At 35.2% G+C, this 19,436-nt stretch overlaps 2 protein-coding genes across 3 annotated transcripts in view; one reads left to right on the top strand and one right to left on the bottom strand.

The window, feature by feature from the left end:
* The window catches only part of Smp_159670 (putative synaptojanin), a gene marked incomplete at its 5' end in the record, with an annotated part of 61,824 nt that extends 54,589 nt beyond the window's left edge, over positions 1 to 7,235 (top strand). Inside the window, 2 exons of the mRNA XM_018796787.1 lie at positions 5,358 to 5,448; positions 6,498 to 7,235. Of these exons, the coding sequence (XP_018651894.1) occupies positions 5,358 to 5,448; positions 6,498 to 6,593 (187 nt within the window). The 3' untranslated portion in view covers positions 6,594 to 7,235. The remainder of the gene's footprint in view (positions 1 to 5,357; positions 5,449 to 6,497) is intronic.
* Smp_069160.1 lies at positions 6,548 to 18,960 on the bottom strand (the record flags this gene model as incomplete). Of its 2 annotated transcripts, XM_018796789.1 has the most annotated exons (18): positions 6,548 to 7,379; positions 8,778 to 9,164; positions 9,698 to 9,737; positions 11,053 to 11,481; positions 11,729 to 12,066; positions 12,570 to 12,938; positions 13,304 to 13,649; positions 14,572 to 14,805; positions 15,199 to 15,353; positions 16,594 to 16,678; positions 17,243 to 17,278; positions 17,963 to 18,097; positions 18,130 to 18,232; positions 18,282 to 18,433; positions 18,468 to 18,555; positions 18,591 to 18,743; positions 18,777 to 18,851; positions 18,891 to 18,960. In XM_018796789.1, the coding sequence occupies 18 exons, from the start codon at positions 18,949 to 18,951 to the stop codon at positions 6,897 to 6,899; spliced, it is 3,669 nt and encodes a 1,222-aa protein (XP_018651895.1). The 2 variants fall into 2 exon arrangements, with proteins under 2 accessions (XP_018651895.1, XP_018651896.1); XM_018796788.1 differs by lacking the exon at positions 17,243 to 17,278 and having other exon boundaries at positions 6,897 to 7,379; positions 18,891 to 18,951.
* Between the last annotated feature and the right edge of the window lie 476 nt (positions 18,961 to 19,436).

Consider the following 19,436-nt stretch of genomic DNA (forward strand, 5'->3'; position numbering starts at 1 on the left):
GTTTTCCTTGGTAGTATAGCATCAGTTGACTCACGCTTTCAACTATAAAAATACTAAATCTCCACAAAAACCCCTTCTGATAATAATAATCATATGCTCACTAGTGACCAACTTCGAGAAGTAAGTCCAGGAGTTCTAGTTAGAAGCAGTGACCAGTGGAGTTCAAACCAGGTCTGTTGTGAAATAGGAACTCACTGAAGACAATTGGTGAACGGTTGCTCAACTTCGTGGATTGGTTGAAGTTAGACATTAACACCATCGGATGCCGGCTCAGTGGTCTAGTGGTTAAGCGCTCTAGCGCGAGACTGATAGGTCCTGGGTTCGAATCTCGCGAGGCGAGGTCGTGCATGCACACTGCTGAGGAGTCCCACAATAAGATGAAACGGCCGTCCAGTATTTCATCATTGTGATTTTGTAAAAGAATAGATATAGTTTATGATTAAAATTAGTAATTATAAATACTCTTTACAGTGTGATACTAATTTAATTCACATATGAACAGAATAAGCGATAGTGACTGAGACGTCATTTTTTATAGGGAAAATGTACAAATTATTCATAATAAAGTAGATATAATCGTATATTTGATATGTGATACATCACATCCACCTATGACACATATTTTTTATTGGCTATCGGCTACAGTGATAATAATACTAATGCAGAGCTAAAAGTCTAGACATATATGACATCGCTCACTATTCACTGGCCAATCTATCATGTGTCTCAGTACTACAGATGGCCATTAGTGACATGAATAGCTTTGTGGTAATGTTTCGGACTGTTAAGCTAGGTGGCACGGGTTCGAACCCATCAAGAGGCATCATTCCCCCCCCCCAAGATTACAGGTACACTTTACTGACATGTGCCAACTAGTACAAAATCTAGGTCTAAGGTTTCGTATTGACTACCTCCAATCACTCAACTTTTCATCATAGTGGACATGATATTGAATCATCTAAACGAGTGGCCACATTGTAACTTGATCAATAAAATTTGATTAGCACTACATAAGGACTAGACAAACATGACATTGGTCACTACTAGATGATCAATCTATTGTACTGTCAAATTATTCAACTATTTATAGTTCTATTCACAATTAATTTGATCTATTTCATTGTTTTCTAAAGAAAAAAAATTTATTACACTTTCTCTTTTTGTTCACTTTTGAATGTTACATTTTGTGAAGATACAAGAGTAATCATATGATTTTAACCATAATCAGTTGATTCCATCAGTCAGATTCAGAACTAATTGAAAATACTGATAGGTTATTTCGATTGTTTATTAATAAAGTAATAATATCTGGTTCTTTTAGGCAATTTGTAACTGAAGAGTTGAAATGTTTTGTGTTATGTAAGATTACTGATTAAATTTTCATTAATATTGATGCTGTGCAGTTTGAAATTATTTACTTACGGAACTTTTTGATATGACATTTAAAATTAAAGCATAATATATGAGTTTTATTTTAATAAATTGCATCAGTCACTACGGGACTTGTGAATAAATACAAAATAAAGGAATTATTTTTTTCAGTAGTAAATAATTAAGTCCTTAGAAAAAGTCATATTCAATTATTAGCGAAAGTTACATAGGTATACCTAATATAGTGCCCTAGATAGATACCTTCAGCACGGAGCTTGGCACAGATTTATGTTAGCCTAAGTTGCCATACCAGATTATCACGACGAGATGAAAACAACAGAGGAGATTAAAATAATATAGTAGAAATGACAAAAAATGGCTAAACCTTTTGCAGATGGTTTAAAGAGACAGGATGAAAAGGTATGTATGAAGAAATACCGTACTTTAAGACCGAGAGAAATAAATGCATCTGTGCCATTGTGAACGATTCTGAGCCATATCACCCAAAGTTTCCAACCACTGATCGAGGTTATAATACGGACTTCAACCAGGTGGAGTCTGGATCTGCCAAAATAGCTCGAACCAACAGATAATGAGTTTGGTGCAATAATAATTCTTATCAATAATTAGATGGTTGATAGTTTACATTGATTTAGTTGTACGTTTTATCTTCTATTGTCTGATGTTAACTGAAATATACTTAAAACTAATTGTTCTTGATTAGGAGTACATTGAAAATTAATGGCTTAAACGTTTTAAAACTTGCCTTCCAAGTATTTCGTCACTGCAATTATCTTACTGGTCTTTAAAAATTATAATTACAGTTAATGAATTAGGATTTCTTAAACAAACATCATGCTTTGTATCGATTTCAAACTTTAAATCAGAATATATATATATATATATATATATATATATATATATATATATATATAATTGAGCGTAATCTTAGACACAAATGTTTACTTTATGTGAGCAATTTGAAAACCATCAACAATGAACACATCTCCGGTGATTATTGATTTAAAGTGTTAATTACCATTAATAATGAAGTGTTTATTTATTCATCTTTTTCATTCGATATTTTTCTTTATTATTATCGTTAACAGTGATGATCTTTCACAGAAAAATGACTATAATAGATTGTTATCATTGATGATGATGATCCTTTATGGAAATGATTGTACTAGATCATTAGTGAATCCTGTCTTTATAGTTGTTCATTGGTATCTATTTCAAATTAATAATAACCTAAGAGTAAGTTATCGTATGAGTATATCTTACAATCGAAATAAAAACTAGTTTAGTGAATATAGAATGGGGACTGAAGTAGTTGTATTACTCAAGAGGATTAATGCAAGGTTTAGTTTCAGCTGATACACATTTCACCATGAGATGAAAAATCTTTTTTTTTATAGTCTCTCAAGAAAGTCTAAGATGTCAACTTTCTGTGAATTCCTGCTTTCTTTTTCTGTAAGAATGGACTTATATTTCTCTGACACAACTACTTTGAAGATCACTCGTATGTAACATCTTCATTTACGGCATTTCTATGCGTTTTTCTTTCCAGAGTCCTTAACTTCAGTACAATTTGTTTTTAAAGATGAAATATTTATGCATTTCAAGAGAATATATTGATTAGTATACACATAGGTTGAATAGAGTCAGTAGTTATTTTCCTCACTTCCGACTTTTTTACAGTACATTTTTGTTATAATTAAACTGAATTGAACCAGGTACTAAACTTGTTGATTAATACTTATAGGAGAACAGCGTAAACAAACAAAAACTCACAATTACTGTTCTGTGTGATATAGGAAACCAAATGTTATCAATCTTTGTACAGTCTCTTAAATTATTGATTAACTAAGTAGCAGTTACTAATGTTTTTATGTTGAATTAACTTTTCGAAAAGTAAATTAATTGTTGTTTAGTCTATACAGTTTCACTAAATCAATGAGTTTCGTCTAAATTTGTTGACAAACTTCTTCACAATCTTAAGTTATATGAAATGGGAGATTCTCTTCGGTTATATTCTCATTACAAACTTCTAGTCTTGAAAAAAGATTTAGTTTATTGGTTAAAATGAAACATTTCCTTATTGCTCGATTCTCTCACATTATGATTATAATAAAGTGTCACTAAGTAGACCTATGTAATAGCATTTGTGCTAGGACAAGAGCTCGGGCCCTTCAGTTTCTCTCAGTACATGATGACATTTTTCCAATTAAAATTTCCACAATGACCTCGACCATCGTCTAATTGGCTTTTATTGTTATCAATATAGGGTTGTGGAGATTGTTGTTTTGATGCCATGAAACGATCAATGTTAGACCACCGTTGGGAACCTGGAAGTACTAGATGGTCGTTTCATTCTAGTATGGGGCTCCTCAGAAGTGTGCATCCACGATATCGCATGCGGGACTCGAACCCAGGGCCTTCGGCCTCGCGTGCGAACGCTCGATCTCTAGACCACTGAGCTAGCGGCATTCAACGATGTTAATATCTAACTTCAACTAACCCACGATATTGCGCGACCATCTTCTATTGTCTTCGGTGGGTAACTGCCGTGTTACATGTCCCAAGGTCATTAGGTATTTCTATTTAAACATGTTTGTCCTATTCCAGTTTCTTACTTCCGTTCGGAACATACTGAAAGCTCCGTCTCCTTTATGTTAAACTAACGTCGAAGTGTTGTTGTGTGATAGACATGTAGTCTATTCGAGTTCCCATTCGTTTGCGTTCGTATTAGGCGAATCCCAATCGTCCTGTCAATAACAATTGCTGTATGCTCGTACCGAACACGATTTCAAGATACGAGTTTGTTCTTTCTGTTTCTTCAAATACACTACAGCGTATTACAATGCAAAAGGGCGATAATTTTAGCCCTGTTTCCTTGGTATAGCACTAGTCAGTGTCTCATAGCCTCAAAAGTTCTTATATTAAATTTATTAAAAAGTGAATAAGTACCCACGGACTAAGTATTCAACGTCTTAAGTGTGTGTGAAGTATCTTGTTTTTAGGGAAAAAATCCTTTCTCGATTTTTTAAACTTGGTAAATAAACTCCAACTGCTAAAGAACTTAGATCATGTTTACTGCAGTTGAACTGACATTTACCCTGGTTTGTATTGTCAGAAGTCTGAATTTGCTTCCATATTTTACCAAGTGTTTTTTTCACTCAGTGTTGATTTGAATTGCGCACTAACTTGGTCTGAAAGATATTATATCAAGATCTAGCGTTCAGCATTTTTGTTCATAAATAACTGGTATCTTTTTGTTCTGTGATAGTCTGTTACACGCTACTTGCTTCAAGTGACCACTACTTTACTATCTAGTTTAAAAGTAGTTCAGTAGTTGAACGCTCTTGAATGAATAGTTTACTCTTCCCATCGTCTGAAAGGGAAATAACATGTAAATATGTACCACATCATTTAACTGAACAATGTTCACAGCAATAATCAAGCTTACGTTTTTTAAGATAATTTATAACTATTCATTATTGTATTCGCGTTATCTTAACGGGTTCCGAATCACATTATTTGCTGATTCCGGGATCGAGTAGCAAAGAAAGAAAGGTAGTCATTTTGTGACATGATATGACTACAAGATTGGGATCTGTCGATCGATCACGACTTTCCGATTCAGGTTTTATGTGATGATGAGGCCTACTGGCTAGATGCGTTATCAAATGTAGCTCAGTATATAATCTAATGACCATCCAGCTATAGTTTTCTACTACACTTTTCATAAAGAGAAACTCTTCCTTTGCATTTCTAACTGAAGTGTATCTCATACTAAATATCATTTTTGATAATTTGTGCATTGATCCGACTACCATTCATTTCTTCATCACTTCACTGAAGTGTTGATTTTTTGGTGCCTGATTGTACTTTAAAATGGTTTTCAAATTTTAATCACTACAAATAGGATTCCCAGTTTTATCCTGACTATTATTCGGATTTCTTTTTCTAAATTCTTCAAACAGATCAACTGATGATCCCTTTACTCTTGTGTATTCTTCACAAAGTGATTCATCTACAACTATGAACCATGACAAGGATGCCGCACTTATAAATGTAAGTGAAATATGTTCATTAACTTTGAAACTAGGAAATATGAAAGAATAAGTAGACATTGTTCTGTCAGAGGCGCGAAGATGATAGGTCTAAATGATTAACCAACCCATTTACCATCTATGTAATAGTTGGAAATCCTTTTTTGAAATAAAATAAACAGAATACCATTTGCTAAGTAGTGGAACCGTGGTAAAGTACTCCTAATTGCTAAGTTTCAATTAGATCATGACCCTCACCGTGAACGAGTGCCTTTCGACTTCACACAGGTCTGATACGCGGACTGATTTGCTACAGCACTGAAGTAACCATATTCCAGTAAAATATTCATGTTTATGTGACTACTTTATATAAACCTTGAGGCATAAACTAAGAAAAAGGCAATTGATGTCCCTTAGCTTCATACTCCCTAATTATCATTGAAGGATTTCCTTATATTCCTTGTTTGAGATTTTAAAGCTAAGATGAAGTGAAAAACTCAAAATTCCCACTTATAAGAAGCTGTTCATGCGAACTGTGAGAACACTTCATATATATGTGCCCTATTTCTCCGTAATCCTATAAAACAATACGCGGTGAAGGATAATTATTAACGACTGCGAAATGAATGTTTGTTAGGGTGCAAATGAAGATTGTAGATTTACCTTGAGTTTACAGAAAGTCAACAGCACGAAAACAACAGCAAACTAAACACAAAGTTATACCACTTCCTGGAAACTGTTCTGAACATCGTTAAAACTAACGTCATAATTTTGATGTCCATTTCGGACATTGTGACCGTTATGGTTATCATATAACTTAATACCCAAATGCAGATTCCAACTCTGAGCTAATATGAAGGCTAGTGATACTATTCAGCTTCCCAGATCTATCAAAGCCGAAATATGAGACCTAGTTGCCGAATTTAAATGCTCAACCAATATATGTGAATTGTGCAAGTATAGTTTGTTGGATTTTACTAATAGTTAGGAATATTGTTCTTTTGTCTGTGTAAATTTAATTCTGTTACTCACGCTCAGTTTTTGCTAATATAAACTGTTTGCACTTTTTAGGTTGATCCCATCTCTCCAACACGCGTCGCCCCACAAACGCCCTCAAGACAAAAACCGCCTCCGTTACCACCTCGTCCAAAAACCGAAACAGAATAGTTTCCGAAACTGAACGCAGAAATCGATTAATTTGATGACTAGCTTTTGACTTATTTATTCAGCAGTTAACTTTATAAGTTGTGAATCAGCTTATCATTATTATCATTCCAATATTTTATATTTATAATTTAAGTTCACCTGATGATAGAATCGCCTATTTACTTATAATTATTCAACTAAAGCGGCATGTTTTTTAGTACGAAACGGGTTGTAAAAATGAACTAAAAACACATATTTATATCATGAATAAATACATTTAAAACAAAAGACTGAACAAGGCGTTTTTATATGAGAATATTACAGTTAGCGCCGTCTTATAGATCTACTAGAACTTCTTGATGATGACCAACTACGACTAGAGTTCCTCCCACGACGCGTTCTCCTGTGACGACGTTTATGACGACGAGCACTCGAGCTATGAGATCGAGAGTCTCTGGAGAATGATCTGGAACGAGACCTAGACCAAGAACGATTACGACTTGGATAGCTGGTACGTGTGCCCCAATTCGTCGAAGCTCTTGTTGAAAATGAACGAGAACGTGATCTTGTATAATAGGAACGACTGACTGGAGAGTAACGTCCACGACTGCCCCTACCCCTGCTTCTGGAGTCCGAAAAGTCACTCCTTTGCATTTTGCGTGCCGATGAGCTTATGGACCGACATCTCTTACGAGAACGCTTAGGTCTGCTGGAACTTCTTGAAGAGGATCCAGATGAGGAAGATGAAGATGCAGAACTAGAACTGGATGAATGAGACCTTCCTCTGATTGCAGTTGGTTTTTTGACCTGAAAATATGAGAAAAATATGTTTCATAATTTACAATTGAATCAAAGTTAGGAAATTAATTGTCATTTACTAGGCCGATATACAAGGAAGAGTTACTGCTGTATGTTCACCGAAATTACAAAAGAAAAGTAATATGAATCTTATTTATATACAAAAGTTGAACTATTATGTGGCGACGTTATACGACGAAACTGAATCTCATGACCGTAATTTATTTTTTTATAACGTCTAATATACTCGACATTGTATGCCACTGAGTCAATCTGCAGTGTGATTCAAGTTAAAAACTGCACTGTAGTTATTTGTCGGTTAATGATATTGTGAACCCTTCATCCATTCGTCTGAAAACAATCTACATATGACATTAATAAATATGTAGAAATTATGTTTCATGATCACATCTCATAGCATTCTTTGACGAACGTAACGCATCCTATAAGACAAGGAAGCTTGTGTTTACAACAAAGCACACTTGTTTATAAATCTTTATAAAAATTACTATATTGGGCATTTTGACACAGTTGATTTCCCAGTTTATTACCCTAGGAAAATGTATGGTGCAATTCACTAGAAATCTTTCTATCGATATGAGACTTAACATTACTTTGAGAATTTTTAAATAACCAATACTGAGTTTTGGATTACTGAAAATTTTAATGGACGATAAATGGCTCTCAGTAAAAGACAAAAAGTTCATACTCACAGTATATTTTTCGAAAAATGAATTAAAGATTTTAGTTAAACGAAAAGTATAACTATCCCATCGAATATAAAGATTATAACTGTTGCCATCAACCATTATTGTAGATTACTATGCAGTCTACCGTAATTGGTCAAAGGTGATGAGCATTATGATAAATTATTTACTTGATCTCTGTATCAAGCTTCTAATTAAATAAATAAATATCAAAGCTATGTGAAGCTTTAAACCGAAAATGGATAGTTCTCGCCAATCTTACGAATTAAAACCCAGCAGCTGCAAAAAATACGACATCTATTTGCTACAGTGCAGTACTCTAATGTGTTAAGTATCAGTTTTGAACTGTTACAGGTTCGAACTCCGTGCCATCTACTTTAGTCTAAGTGGGTGTATAATGTTACAATCTGTTACAAATAAAATATGGTTCAAAGCCGAATATGAAATCCTGTTTTTTGTAGATAGTTTACACTGGATAGAAATTAACATGTTCCTTTAAGTATATGCAGAATATTAGTTACTTCTTTTTAACGTCTCAACACTAATATAATATCCATCTCTGTATATGCAATTTAGAAAATACGGTTATCTAACAGGTAAAACTAAGTCAATCATTTCACTGGAACTTTTTACAAGATTTGAGAATTCGGACAGCGAATCGACTACCAATGCAGAATAAGTGAACGCGACATAAACATACTTGATTTCTAGATATTGGAGGAACTTGGGGTTTGATCATAGTTGGCACGGTTGGGATAGACGTAGTTTCATTAGAAGCAGGAATTGAGTTTTCTAGTTTTTCCTTATTATCAATGACAGCGGCGGGAGAATTTTCATTTTTATGTAAATGTACTTCATTCTTAGAAGAATCCTCTTGTACTACACGAAGCCTCTGTAGAACTGAAGTACTATTTGGACCTTGGGTTTTTGCAGTAGCTAAAGTTTTCTCGTCTTTGTTTACAGACTCATCAAGTTCAACTTTATCGCCTGTTTCCCAATGTTTGTTAGTCCATGGACCTAGATGTTGATTTGTATTTTTCTCCACGATTTGAGGGGAATTTTCCCACTTACTGGTTGTAACAGTATTCTTTGGAACGAAAATAGCAATAAGTAGAACTGTTAACTTGTGCTCAGATAATCAATTAAATCTTAGGGAATTATAATAAATATATTGCATTTTTATTGAATACCTGAAAAATTTAATATACATGAAGTAACGTGGTTTCACTGGAATCAATACCCGTACAATCGGTTGGTATTATAAATTGTGCTGATGCTGATTTTACATGGAACCATATGATTTTTTAAAAAACTACATTATTAACGTTCCATTGTGGTCCTGAGATAGGTTTTTAAAAATATCTCCGTATCCCATTAGGGGATGGATCATGAAACTGCATCTTACAAATTCAGAAATTCTGAACTCAAATAAGATTCGCAGAAGCATAAATTCTAAGGATAAGAAATATTCTGCAGAGAATTCACGATAGGTTGTCATAATTCAATGAGACAATTTTCCCCCAAAATGTGTCGATTTAAAATAATTTCCAACGTTTAACAATTACGCTGCAGTAAAAGACAATTACATTTTTAAGAGAAATCCCCGGAAACGTAGCTTACTTCAGTGGGTGGATCTTCTGTGACAATTTTCGTAGGTTTTCTGTGGAAAAAAAACGAAAAACACACTATCATCCCGTTCGGACATATATATATATCTTTTGAGATAGTGGCAAACGTTTATTTCAGTGCAACTATTTACATTTTGTACCATAAAAGCTTTGGCACTCTAATCGAAACAAGAGTCAGATTGGAAACATGTTGAAAACATAAATGAATAGAAAAAGCGTATTATATTTGTAGCTTTTATCATTTTATGGTGTTGCATTTCGCAGTAAGGTGGACTAACAAAAGTTTTGTTACAACTGTCTTCGGTGACATTTCACGCCTCAGATGAGTGCTTCGAGAATGTTGTGTGTAGCACAGATTAGGTAATATAAAATAACGTAGAACTGTTCAACTTTACTACTGTTTTGGAGCAGCGAGAATCGGTGTTTTTGTATCCTCTTACACGAGTATGGCATTGCGTTTAAATCCTCTACAAATAGAGGATGGATTCATTTATCATTTCTAAACCTTGCAGGACACGCAGTTTAGTTTGCTGTTCTATTGTACCAACCAATGTAGCATGAGTTTTCTGAGAAATATATACCTAGGAGAGTCTTAACTATTAAGAAATGGAAAGAAAAGCAGTAAAACCAAGGGCTACAGGACTAGTAGTTCTGTAAACACGTTTATCCTTGATAGTCAGCTGCAAATTTCGGATTCTTGCTTGAGTAATCTTTTGAAAGTTGCTTTACCCTAAAATAGAATTTACGCTCTATAAGGCAATGAAAGAAAAGTTTGTCTACTTGAATGGTAAACAATTTCCGAGCAGTCAATTAAATAGCTGATCCGTTTTTCAGAAATTCTGGTTAGCTAAATGATCTTTCGAAGAATAACATTGAGAATCATTTAGATGAGAGTATATTGCAATTGGTAAAATTTCGCAGCACGGAGTTGGGCTTTCACAATGGCAAAACGTCTGAGCAACTGAAAGTCAATGATTTGAGGTCTTAGAATAAGTACACTTAAGTCACTTGCAAGGCAGAGGGAAAACTCTTCGAGGTATAATACTGAGACCCTGAGCGAATATGAAAATCAGTAGATGAGACAGCCGATGATACTAGGACGCTATGAAGAGCTATACCATCTAAGTTAATATTGAGGTTGTGGTTTCTTAAACTTTCCTAATGCATTTGTCATGATAAATTCATTAAATGTGTAGTAACTGAGTTTTGAAACAGCTTGGATTTTACTGGTCTGGTACACTGGTCAACGCAATTTTACATTATTGACGCAAAATTTTTTAAAATCATCATAGTAAAATTACTTAATTACGAAACACTTTTGAAACTGATAAGGAAGATAAAACTTACTGAGTAGTTTGACTTTTCTTAGTTATTACTATGATAGGTTTACTTGGTGAAGTACCTCTGTGCTTCAACCCAAAACTTTTTGGAGGCGAGCGGCTATGTGATCTTGAACGCGATGTCTTTCTGTCACGACTTGGACTTCTTCGACTGCGGATACTTTCTGCTTCAGGGGAACCACGTCTAATATTTAACTTCGTACGGCCATGTGTGTATGAGCCTGATTTAGAGCGTGAACTTGAGGATCGACTTCGTCGACGGCTTGGGATGGAACGTGATGGTGATCGGGAATGTATGTGAGTACTTCTCCCCGATAAATGACGTCTTTCAATGCCACGAAGACGATCTTCTGATGATCCAGAAGGTGCATAAGCTGCTACAGACGGTGGTACGACGCGGCGCTTCTGGTTTAGCATTTCACGACGCATTTTCCACCTAAATAAACATTTACGTAAGGTTAAAATTAAATACACCAGACAATAAAATAAGGCTTGTTAACTGTTAGCATCAGGACACTAAAGATTGTGAGCCTTTAATGTAGCGTGTTGTCTGAACGGTTACTATATGCAAATAGAACCGCAATTTACCACGCGAATTTATACATCGAGAAAAACAAATCAGAAGTCTCAAAACTTTGGCATTTATGAGCAATAAAGCGATAGGAAGCAAAAATAGCACTTACTTTTCAACAAGATGAGGTGGAGGACTACGAGGGGTTCGTCGGCGTCGTTTTTTGGGACTTGTTTGGGAGTATGAACGAGAACAAGACCTAGAGCTATCAGATTCACAACTAGAATTCGATCTAGAACCTAGCGTAGAACTTCTGGAAGCAGACCGGGAACCACGAGTCACTTTTAATTGTTTGTCTGAATGTGAAGGTGAGGGTTGTTTCCTAGGTTTTTCAGGTGACGGGATCTCCTCCAGTATATGCAGGTCTGTTTTTTCTGAAAACACTTTAACCTGTTCCTTGTTATTATCTGGTTGTGGTGGTGTTGGGATTCTAGAAAGTTCATGAGAAACCTGAAAACAAAAAATAGGGTGGAATGTCCATTAACCTGTAACAGAACATTTGAACGCAGTGTCTACACTCAACTTTCTTACATGAAACCTTATATTTTAAACTTAGACAATACTATATAATAATAATAATAACGTTGCAGTATAAACATATTGTCATTCAAATACAAACAATTTTTCGTCTTTTACATTGGTAGGGGTTATGTATTGCAGCCATTATGCAAAATTTGTTGGTAGTTTATACCCTTCTTTGAAAAGACAGGTAGATAATTTTGGAACCAAACTATGAGTACTGGATGGTATCAGTCAGAAACAAGTGATTATCTAGGTGTGGTAGATGAGTAATCCTATTTAAAATCTTATTTCAAACACAGTGCGACTGCGACAAAAACCAGTTGCAGATATTCGTTTTAACTAAATAAAACCTAAAAACTATCACTCACTAAATTAAAATGGATGTGAGTCGGCAAAAACCTTAATTTATTTATGATCAGTTTATTCCTCACTTGGTTTCGATTTGAGAAATCCGGAGGTGAAGATATGCGGGCATTCTCAGAGGGTGGCGATGGCATCCGATTATTGGAACCGGAACGTGACGGAGGGGATGGGTAAGGGATACGAGATGGTGAAATTATAATAGGTTGATCAATAGGAGCCTGATTTTCAAAAGGTGTAGGAAGCTTCGGTGAAGCCATAAGAACTGGGGATTTTGATTGATATTTTTGCTGTTGACCAGAAGCACATGAATTAACTGGGGAGATAAGTATCTGTTGTGGGGATTTTAAATTTGGAGATCCAGAATACTTTCCAGGGGACTGATTGGTATGATACACCTTGGGTGAATCACCTAAGTCTCTCTTGGATACGTCATTTGACTGATAAAACAGAAAATAATCCAATTAAAACAATTTTCAAAAAAAAGATATTACACTGCGAAATAATGAATATCCAAAAGTTTGATATTAACATTATGACACCATAATTGCTCTTCAGTGTTTATTATTTGCTTACACTGGGGTATGATAGTGCTAGATTGACAAGCATAAAAGAGAAAACAATACATATTTAAGGAATAAATCCGATTATAAATAGTAATTAACTAATAGTAAAATTCCTGCAGAAAATCAAGTCTTTACACAACTAGCTACATACAAAAGGAAATTCACAAATAGATTGGATAGTTGTAGTTAGGTAAACGTATAACACTAAGAAAACTTTTAACAATTAAATAAGTGCTTACCTTAACGGTCGAATATTCTGAAAATTTAGAGAGTTTTGGAGACTGTTCATGAGTAGTGGTCGGAAGAGTTTTAAACTTAGCATCTTCATCGATATCTACGATATATTCATCGTCTATTTCTGATAAACGTTGGTTTGCTCGCCGGCCTTTACCAAATAAATTCTCAGACACTGACGTCTGACGTATATCTTCGGGAGATCTAACACAACGCCTGTCACTCGAATCATCGGGTTTACCCTCGAACTCGATATAAATCTTTTTTGGGACGGCTGAGACCGGTGACAGATTATTTTGTGTTGGTGAGGAACCATTTTCCACTAACTTGGAATCATTTACTAATACTCGACTAAAATATATGCAAAACGAACATTTAAAAAGTGATGAAACATTTCTGAAAAGCAATCGTAGTTTTTGACTATCACTGACTTCTAGACAACTTAGGATAGAATTTCCTATAAAACCAAAGAATAATGGCCAGATGGTAAACTATCCTTGCATAACTCGAGTGCGTCAACTACTTCACACGTTAACGAATTCCAGTTGAGCAGAAGGGATTGCTCCAAACTGCAACAGAATACATAGTTGGAATGTTAATATTGAATTTCAAACTAATAAAAAAGACCGAACACCACTAAAAAATTGTATACTTAACACTGAGTAAAAATCCATACATCTTTAAAATACTTGATCGATCGAGGTGTAGTAACAAAAAGCATCATATAATATAAAAACATCAGAAAACGGATAATGTTTAACGAAACTAAACTGCATGAAGACGAAGGATATCTGAAAAAATATACTTTTTACAGGTCTTAACTATGTAGTCTGACTTACTCATACCTGTTAATAAGAACACAATCAAGTATATTGACAAAACTATTAAAAGCGCACTTATTAAAGAATTTTCGTCATAACATAAAGTACATTGTTTTAAAAAGATATCCGCAAGTGTTCAGCAGAAAATGTAGGATTTTTCTATCTGATAAGCAATAAATGTAAGGCTATAGAGAAATGAGCAAAAAGTACAGATATTTGACAAAAGTAACTGCTAGAATGAGATAGATCACCATGAATGTTTCCTAAAATCTGTGGTAGCACGAAGGGTCTTAGCACTAAAAAACTGTTACCAGGATCTTAACAAGAGTAACCAAACATCGAATTCTAAATTTGACAGAGCTGTGTTAAATTCTATTAACTGAGAAATCGAACTCAAGAATAAAAATAGGCAGTGTACTCAAACCGAAGTCAGGAAATGTTGCGAAACCTACTGAGCTAGTGATGGTGAATGACTGGGAGAACGTTGTTTATGACCATCTCGTTGATCCATTGAAAATCCCTTTTCGGAAGAATCAATATCTCTTAGACTACCAGAAACACCAGTATTGGCTATAACAACAGATGATGGCGAAGCACTTGGGTTTCTATTACGACTAGCAGCTACAGATGGAGACAGCGGATCCTGTCTACTTCCACGTGATGAACGGGATGACGATACCCTTCTCCTGAAAGGAAAATGGAATAAGTGAATTTCATGCTAAAATGACACATGATTGCACTACAGAAAATGTGGATAAATAATTTATTGGAAAGCTACGATTTTAGTCAGATCAGATATGCATCTGACCTGATTTCATCTCATGAGTTTCTAATAACTGACCGAACAATTCAAATTCTAAGTATGGGTTGCGGAGGTTGTTGGATTTAAATCGGTTCGTGATTTTAACGAAATTCAGATTATAATGGAAATCCGAACTTATTTTAAATGATCGCAGTCTATTTGTGTTGTTCATCAAATATTTTAATACATAAGACTTCTTTTTTAACACTTGTTGCCCTTAAGAGTATACACTGGTAGACCTACTATTCTAAAAAGCATGAAGTACTAATGCACATACTGTAAGTTGTTTATTTGTTCGTGATTTCTTCGTTCACTCCATTGTTTCCATTCATCTTGGTCTAATCTCTGAGTATGAGAACTTGCTTGGCGCCAGTGGGGTGGGGTGGTGCTACGTTCAGGACTTCCTGAACGAGAGTTTGGGCTCTGGTAACACTAAAATAAATGTTATACAGATTAGAGTTAGGAAATACAAATTAACAACAAAACAACTCTTAGTCATTGAGTACTTATTGGAATAAAAATACTGATAAATACAGATTACAGTCTGAGCACGCGACCATCGGGTCTCTGCGAAGACACAAGACAGAAAAATAGTACTGGGCTTGTGATGTAATTTAATTATTGTTTCATAAGGATTAACTTTTGATAACATTAGTTAAATCAATAGAAACATTGTCAGGGCAATCTGACGAAACAGATATGACTTGATGTAAAAAACCAGAGACAAGTATTCCGATATATTTACTACTGTTTTAGATGAAGTGTTAGTTATTATCATTTTTAAACCATAATCCGTCTAACGAAGTCTAAGAATATCCTTAGCACTGTCGCTAAACACAAACTCGGTTGAAGAGTATGTTCGAAAAAACTAGCATAACGTGGATTGTATGATACGTTACTTTCACTTACTAATTACGTACAACCTCAGCTAATCAGTCACACGTGACACAGAATTTGACATAAATGTGCATCTATCCATGCTGCAGTTTTATGAAATAACTGCGGACTCTATTTTATGAGCTTATGGTGCTATCCAGTTGCAGAAATCTCGGTACTATAACCTAATATAAATATGTAGATTTATACTAAGATTTAAAACACTTCTACTGAAGGCGGAGTTAACTTTTATTCTGTAACACACTGACCTGAAGCAGTATCTAGTTCACTGAGGTAAAGCACCATAAACATTAGTAAGTGAAGCGATCCTCCATAGCTCAATGATTGTGGCACTCAGCTACATGATAAAAGATAGATTCAGTACACTGACTGACCACGATAGTAACTAATTTCATGTTTTCTCAGTGCTTAGTATTAGTAGAATAACTTCGATCGAGTCGCAATGCAGCCACTATTCTAAGTGATTCGACATTGCTTGGAATGTTTTGGTGCTAGGTAGTTGAATAGAAATTGTTATGAAGTCCTAAACCCGGATAGCTTAGTAGTAACTTTTCTGATTGTAAAACTGTATGACACATGTTCCATGCTTAACGAGAACCTCAGTCCATTCAAGATTATGGATATACTATGTTAACGAGTACTAATTAACACGAAACTCAGGCCCGGAGGTCCCTACAGAATGCCAACAACTATCTAATATCAGATTTCATTAACCAATGAACATCCGTTAACGACACTTTGCAAGTTTAAGATGTAAACAGCTAGTACAACTCACGATTCGTCCGCGTCCTTTGACTACTCGACCTGAACGATCCTCTTGGTACCGAGTACGAGCACTTTCGCGGCTGTCTATATCGTGTCTGAAAAATAGAAAATTGTTAAGTTATGTGATGTCGGATAGTATATACATCGAATAACCTTATACAGTCCGATTAACAGTGTGAAAATATATAGTTTACTTATTTTGGCGAATCAAAATTACTGAAGGAATATGAAAACCTATTTACTGAGTACGGATTTGTGTACTGGTATTTGAGCTGTAATTTGTGTGCGAGCTAAGTGGATGAACAAACAGCTATGAAACACTACTTGGATTAAAATTCAGTCTTTTTCAAAACCTCAAAAGCATGTTTACACGTAACGTTGTGTTACTAAAATGAACTGCACAAACGAAAGCATAACTCTTGTTCAGACGTGTTTCAATGAGAGTATTATAGCACTATCTGAAACCATTTAAAAAATGTACGGAATGGCGATAGAACTCCATACAAGGTTAACAAAATTGCTTCAGTACTCAAGTGGCCTGTAATTTATTACCTATGACCATGAATTACGAAGGGATGGATAGAGTGGCCACCTCTAATATTGAGTAAAAACAGTGAAATATAATCAGTATGGAAATACAATGGTAACAGGAGACCCACCTGGATTCAACTGAATTACTGATGCGTGCTGAAATACTGTTGATCAAAAGTAATACAAAGCATTAGACTTAAGTCGTAAAAACAATTAATAGGGTTAATACTGCAACTATGTTACGTCTAGAGGAAGGCGTATGTGCGAAATATTAACAAAAATGAAAGCAACATAAACGCAGTTACGTGACCCCGGTCTACTCAAGACAGAGATATACAGAATACCCTCAAAATTATCAAATGAGAATGACTAAATGACGTTAGCATTACAGTGCTTGAAACGAAAGTCGTCAAGATCCTATAACCGTTGCGGTACTTAAATTTTGCGGACGGTATTCGAAGATCACAGGTCATGTCGGTAGAGGAGACTTTTGGCAAAATTTTAGACAAAAGTAGGTTCGTCAGAGATGATAGATATGGAGAGTAGACTACGCATCACAAAAAGTAACGACCAAAAATCAACATGCAAACACACCGTCGTCTTTAAATCTATTTCTTGATCGATGATTTAGGAAACGTACCTTGACTTCACAGAATAAAGTTGATTTCCACTACATAAATTTTCGATTCAGATCGCTGACTGAATAGCCTAAAAGGCACAAGTGCATAAAACATCTAAGTCAGCTGCAACAATTAGCTAGTCGTAACCCAATATGTTAAGTAATCTACTCTTTATCGTCACATTCAGCATTAACTTCGAAAATAAAAATGAGAGTTTATGACCAATACCTTGGACTAAGATTCACTTTATTTTGAAGCTCTAGCTGATCCTCATCGTAGTTCCCACGATACAGAAATTTCGGTGGCGGTACTTCCGGTACTTCTTCTTTGCGAACACTGCATTCATTATCCATGTCACTTTCACTAAAGAATAGTTTTTACGAAAATCCTTTTACCTATCAGAAAACTCCTCGCCTTCACTGAGTTTCCGTTTCTTCTTCTTTGCCTTCTTGGCTTTTTTCGACTTCTTTTCCTCACCCATTACCTTACTTTTTTTAACTATAGATTTTCATCAGAAACTTAAGGAACTTGCCAGGAATAAGTTCACCGCAAGATTCAATCACAATCGATTTTACCGGGCGATGGGCCTTAGTGTCAGAAATTGGAACAGCTTCGATTTTCCTGACAACATCTTCCCCTGATATAACATGGCCGAATACCATATGTTTTCCATTCAGGTGGGGAGCAGGAGCAGTTGTACTGAAACTAATTAGTAGCAAATATTTAGCCTTACATGAAAAACTGAGAGCCATTAGTGTTAGGCCCTCTGTTTGCCATAGAAAGCAAAAACGGTCGGTCATGTTCGGTTGTAAGGCACTCATCTTAGAAAATCAAAACTTTCCAAAAGTACTCTTACCAGCAAAAGTGCCACCATATATTGATTCACCACCAGTTCCATCCTTATTACTGAAATCACCACCTTGAACCATGAAACCCTTAATAACTCGATGAAAGACGCTTCCTTGGTAAGTTAATGGCTTCCCCGTTTTGAGACCTAGGCCACAAACACCTAAACCAGTTGGAAAGCTATAGTGAAGAGTACCTTGACACAACTTTTTAAAATTTTCAGCAGCCTTTGGGCAGATATCATTAAACAATTCAAAAACTATACGACCAGCTGCATAATATTAGTCAATTTCAAAAAAACAAAATATACCTGGCTGTGAATCAATCTTTATATCTAAATAACAGCGTGTCTTGAACTTATGCTTCCCCATTTTGACAACAACCTCGCCCACCAACAAACGAACAATAATGGCGTACAGCACTAGGTCATAAAAAAAATGTATTAAAAGTGGGATCAATTTTTTTCGAAAGCTGTATTAAAAGTAGTTCGTAAATTTGCCGCTAATCAAAACAACAGTGTGCAGTTCAGATTATTCGTGGTGCAAAATTTTTATATTCCCTTATTGGAAAAACGTGAAGGGCTATCCAATATGCAATGCCCTTGTGACGAGCTCATATAAACTGATTAATTTCTTTTTCTGTGCCTCTCGTTTTCTCTGTAAGGTTCTACGTATTTATTAGTGTCTAATTGGTGGTAGTCTAGCCAATCGACTGCACTAACTCCAGTCAGTTTGGTAAATATGTATAGATTTGTATACCTTGTAATCTAAGTAAGTGCATTGGTCTCAGGACAGTGCGATTTCTATATGCTAGCAGTCATCACATTACCATGCAGGAGGTTGGTTGGATGCAATGG

The sequence above is a fragment of the Schistosoma mansoni genome, chromosome 4 (assembly GCF_000237925.1).
Source record: "Schistosoma mansoni strain Puerto Rico chromosome 4, complete genome".
NCBI classification, from domain to species: domain Eukaryota; kingdom Metazoa; phylum Platyhelminthes; class Trematoda; order Strigeidida; family Schistosomatidae; genus Schistosoma; species Schistosoma mansoni.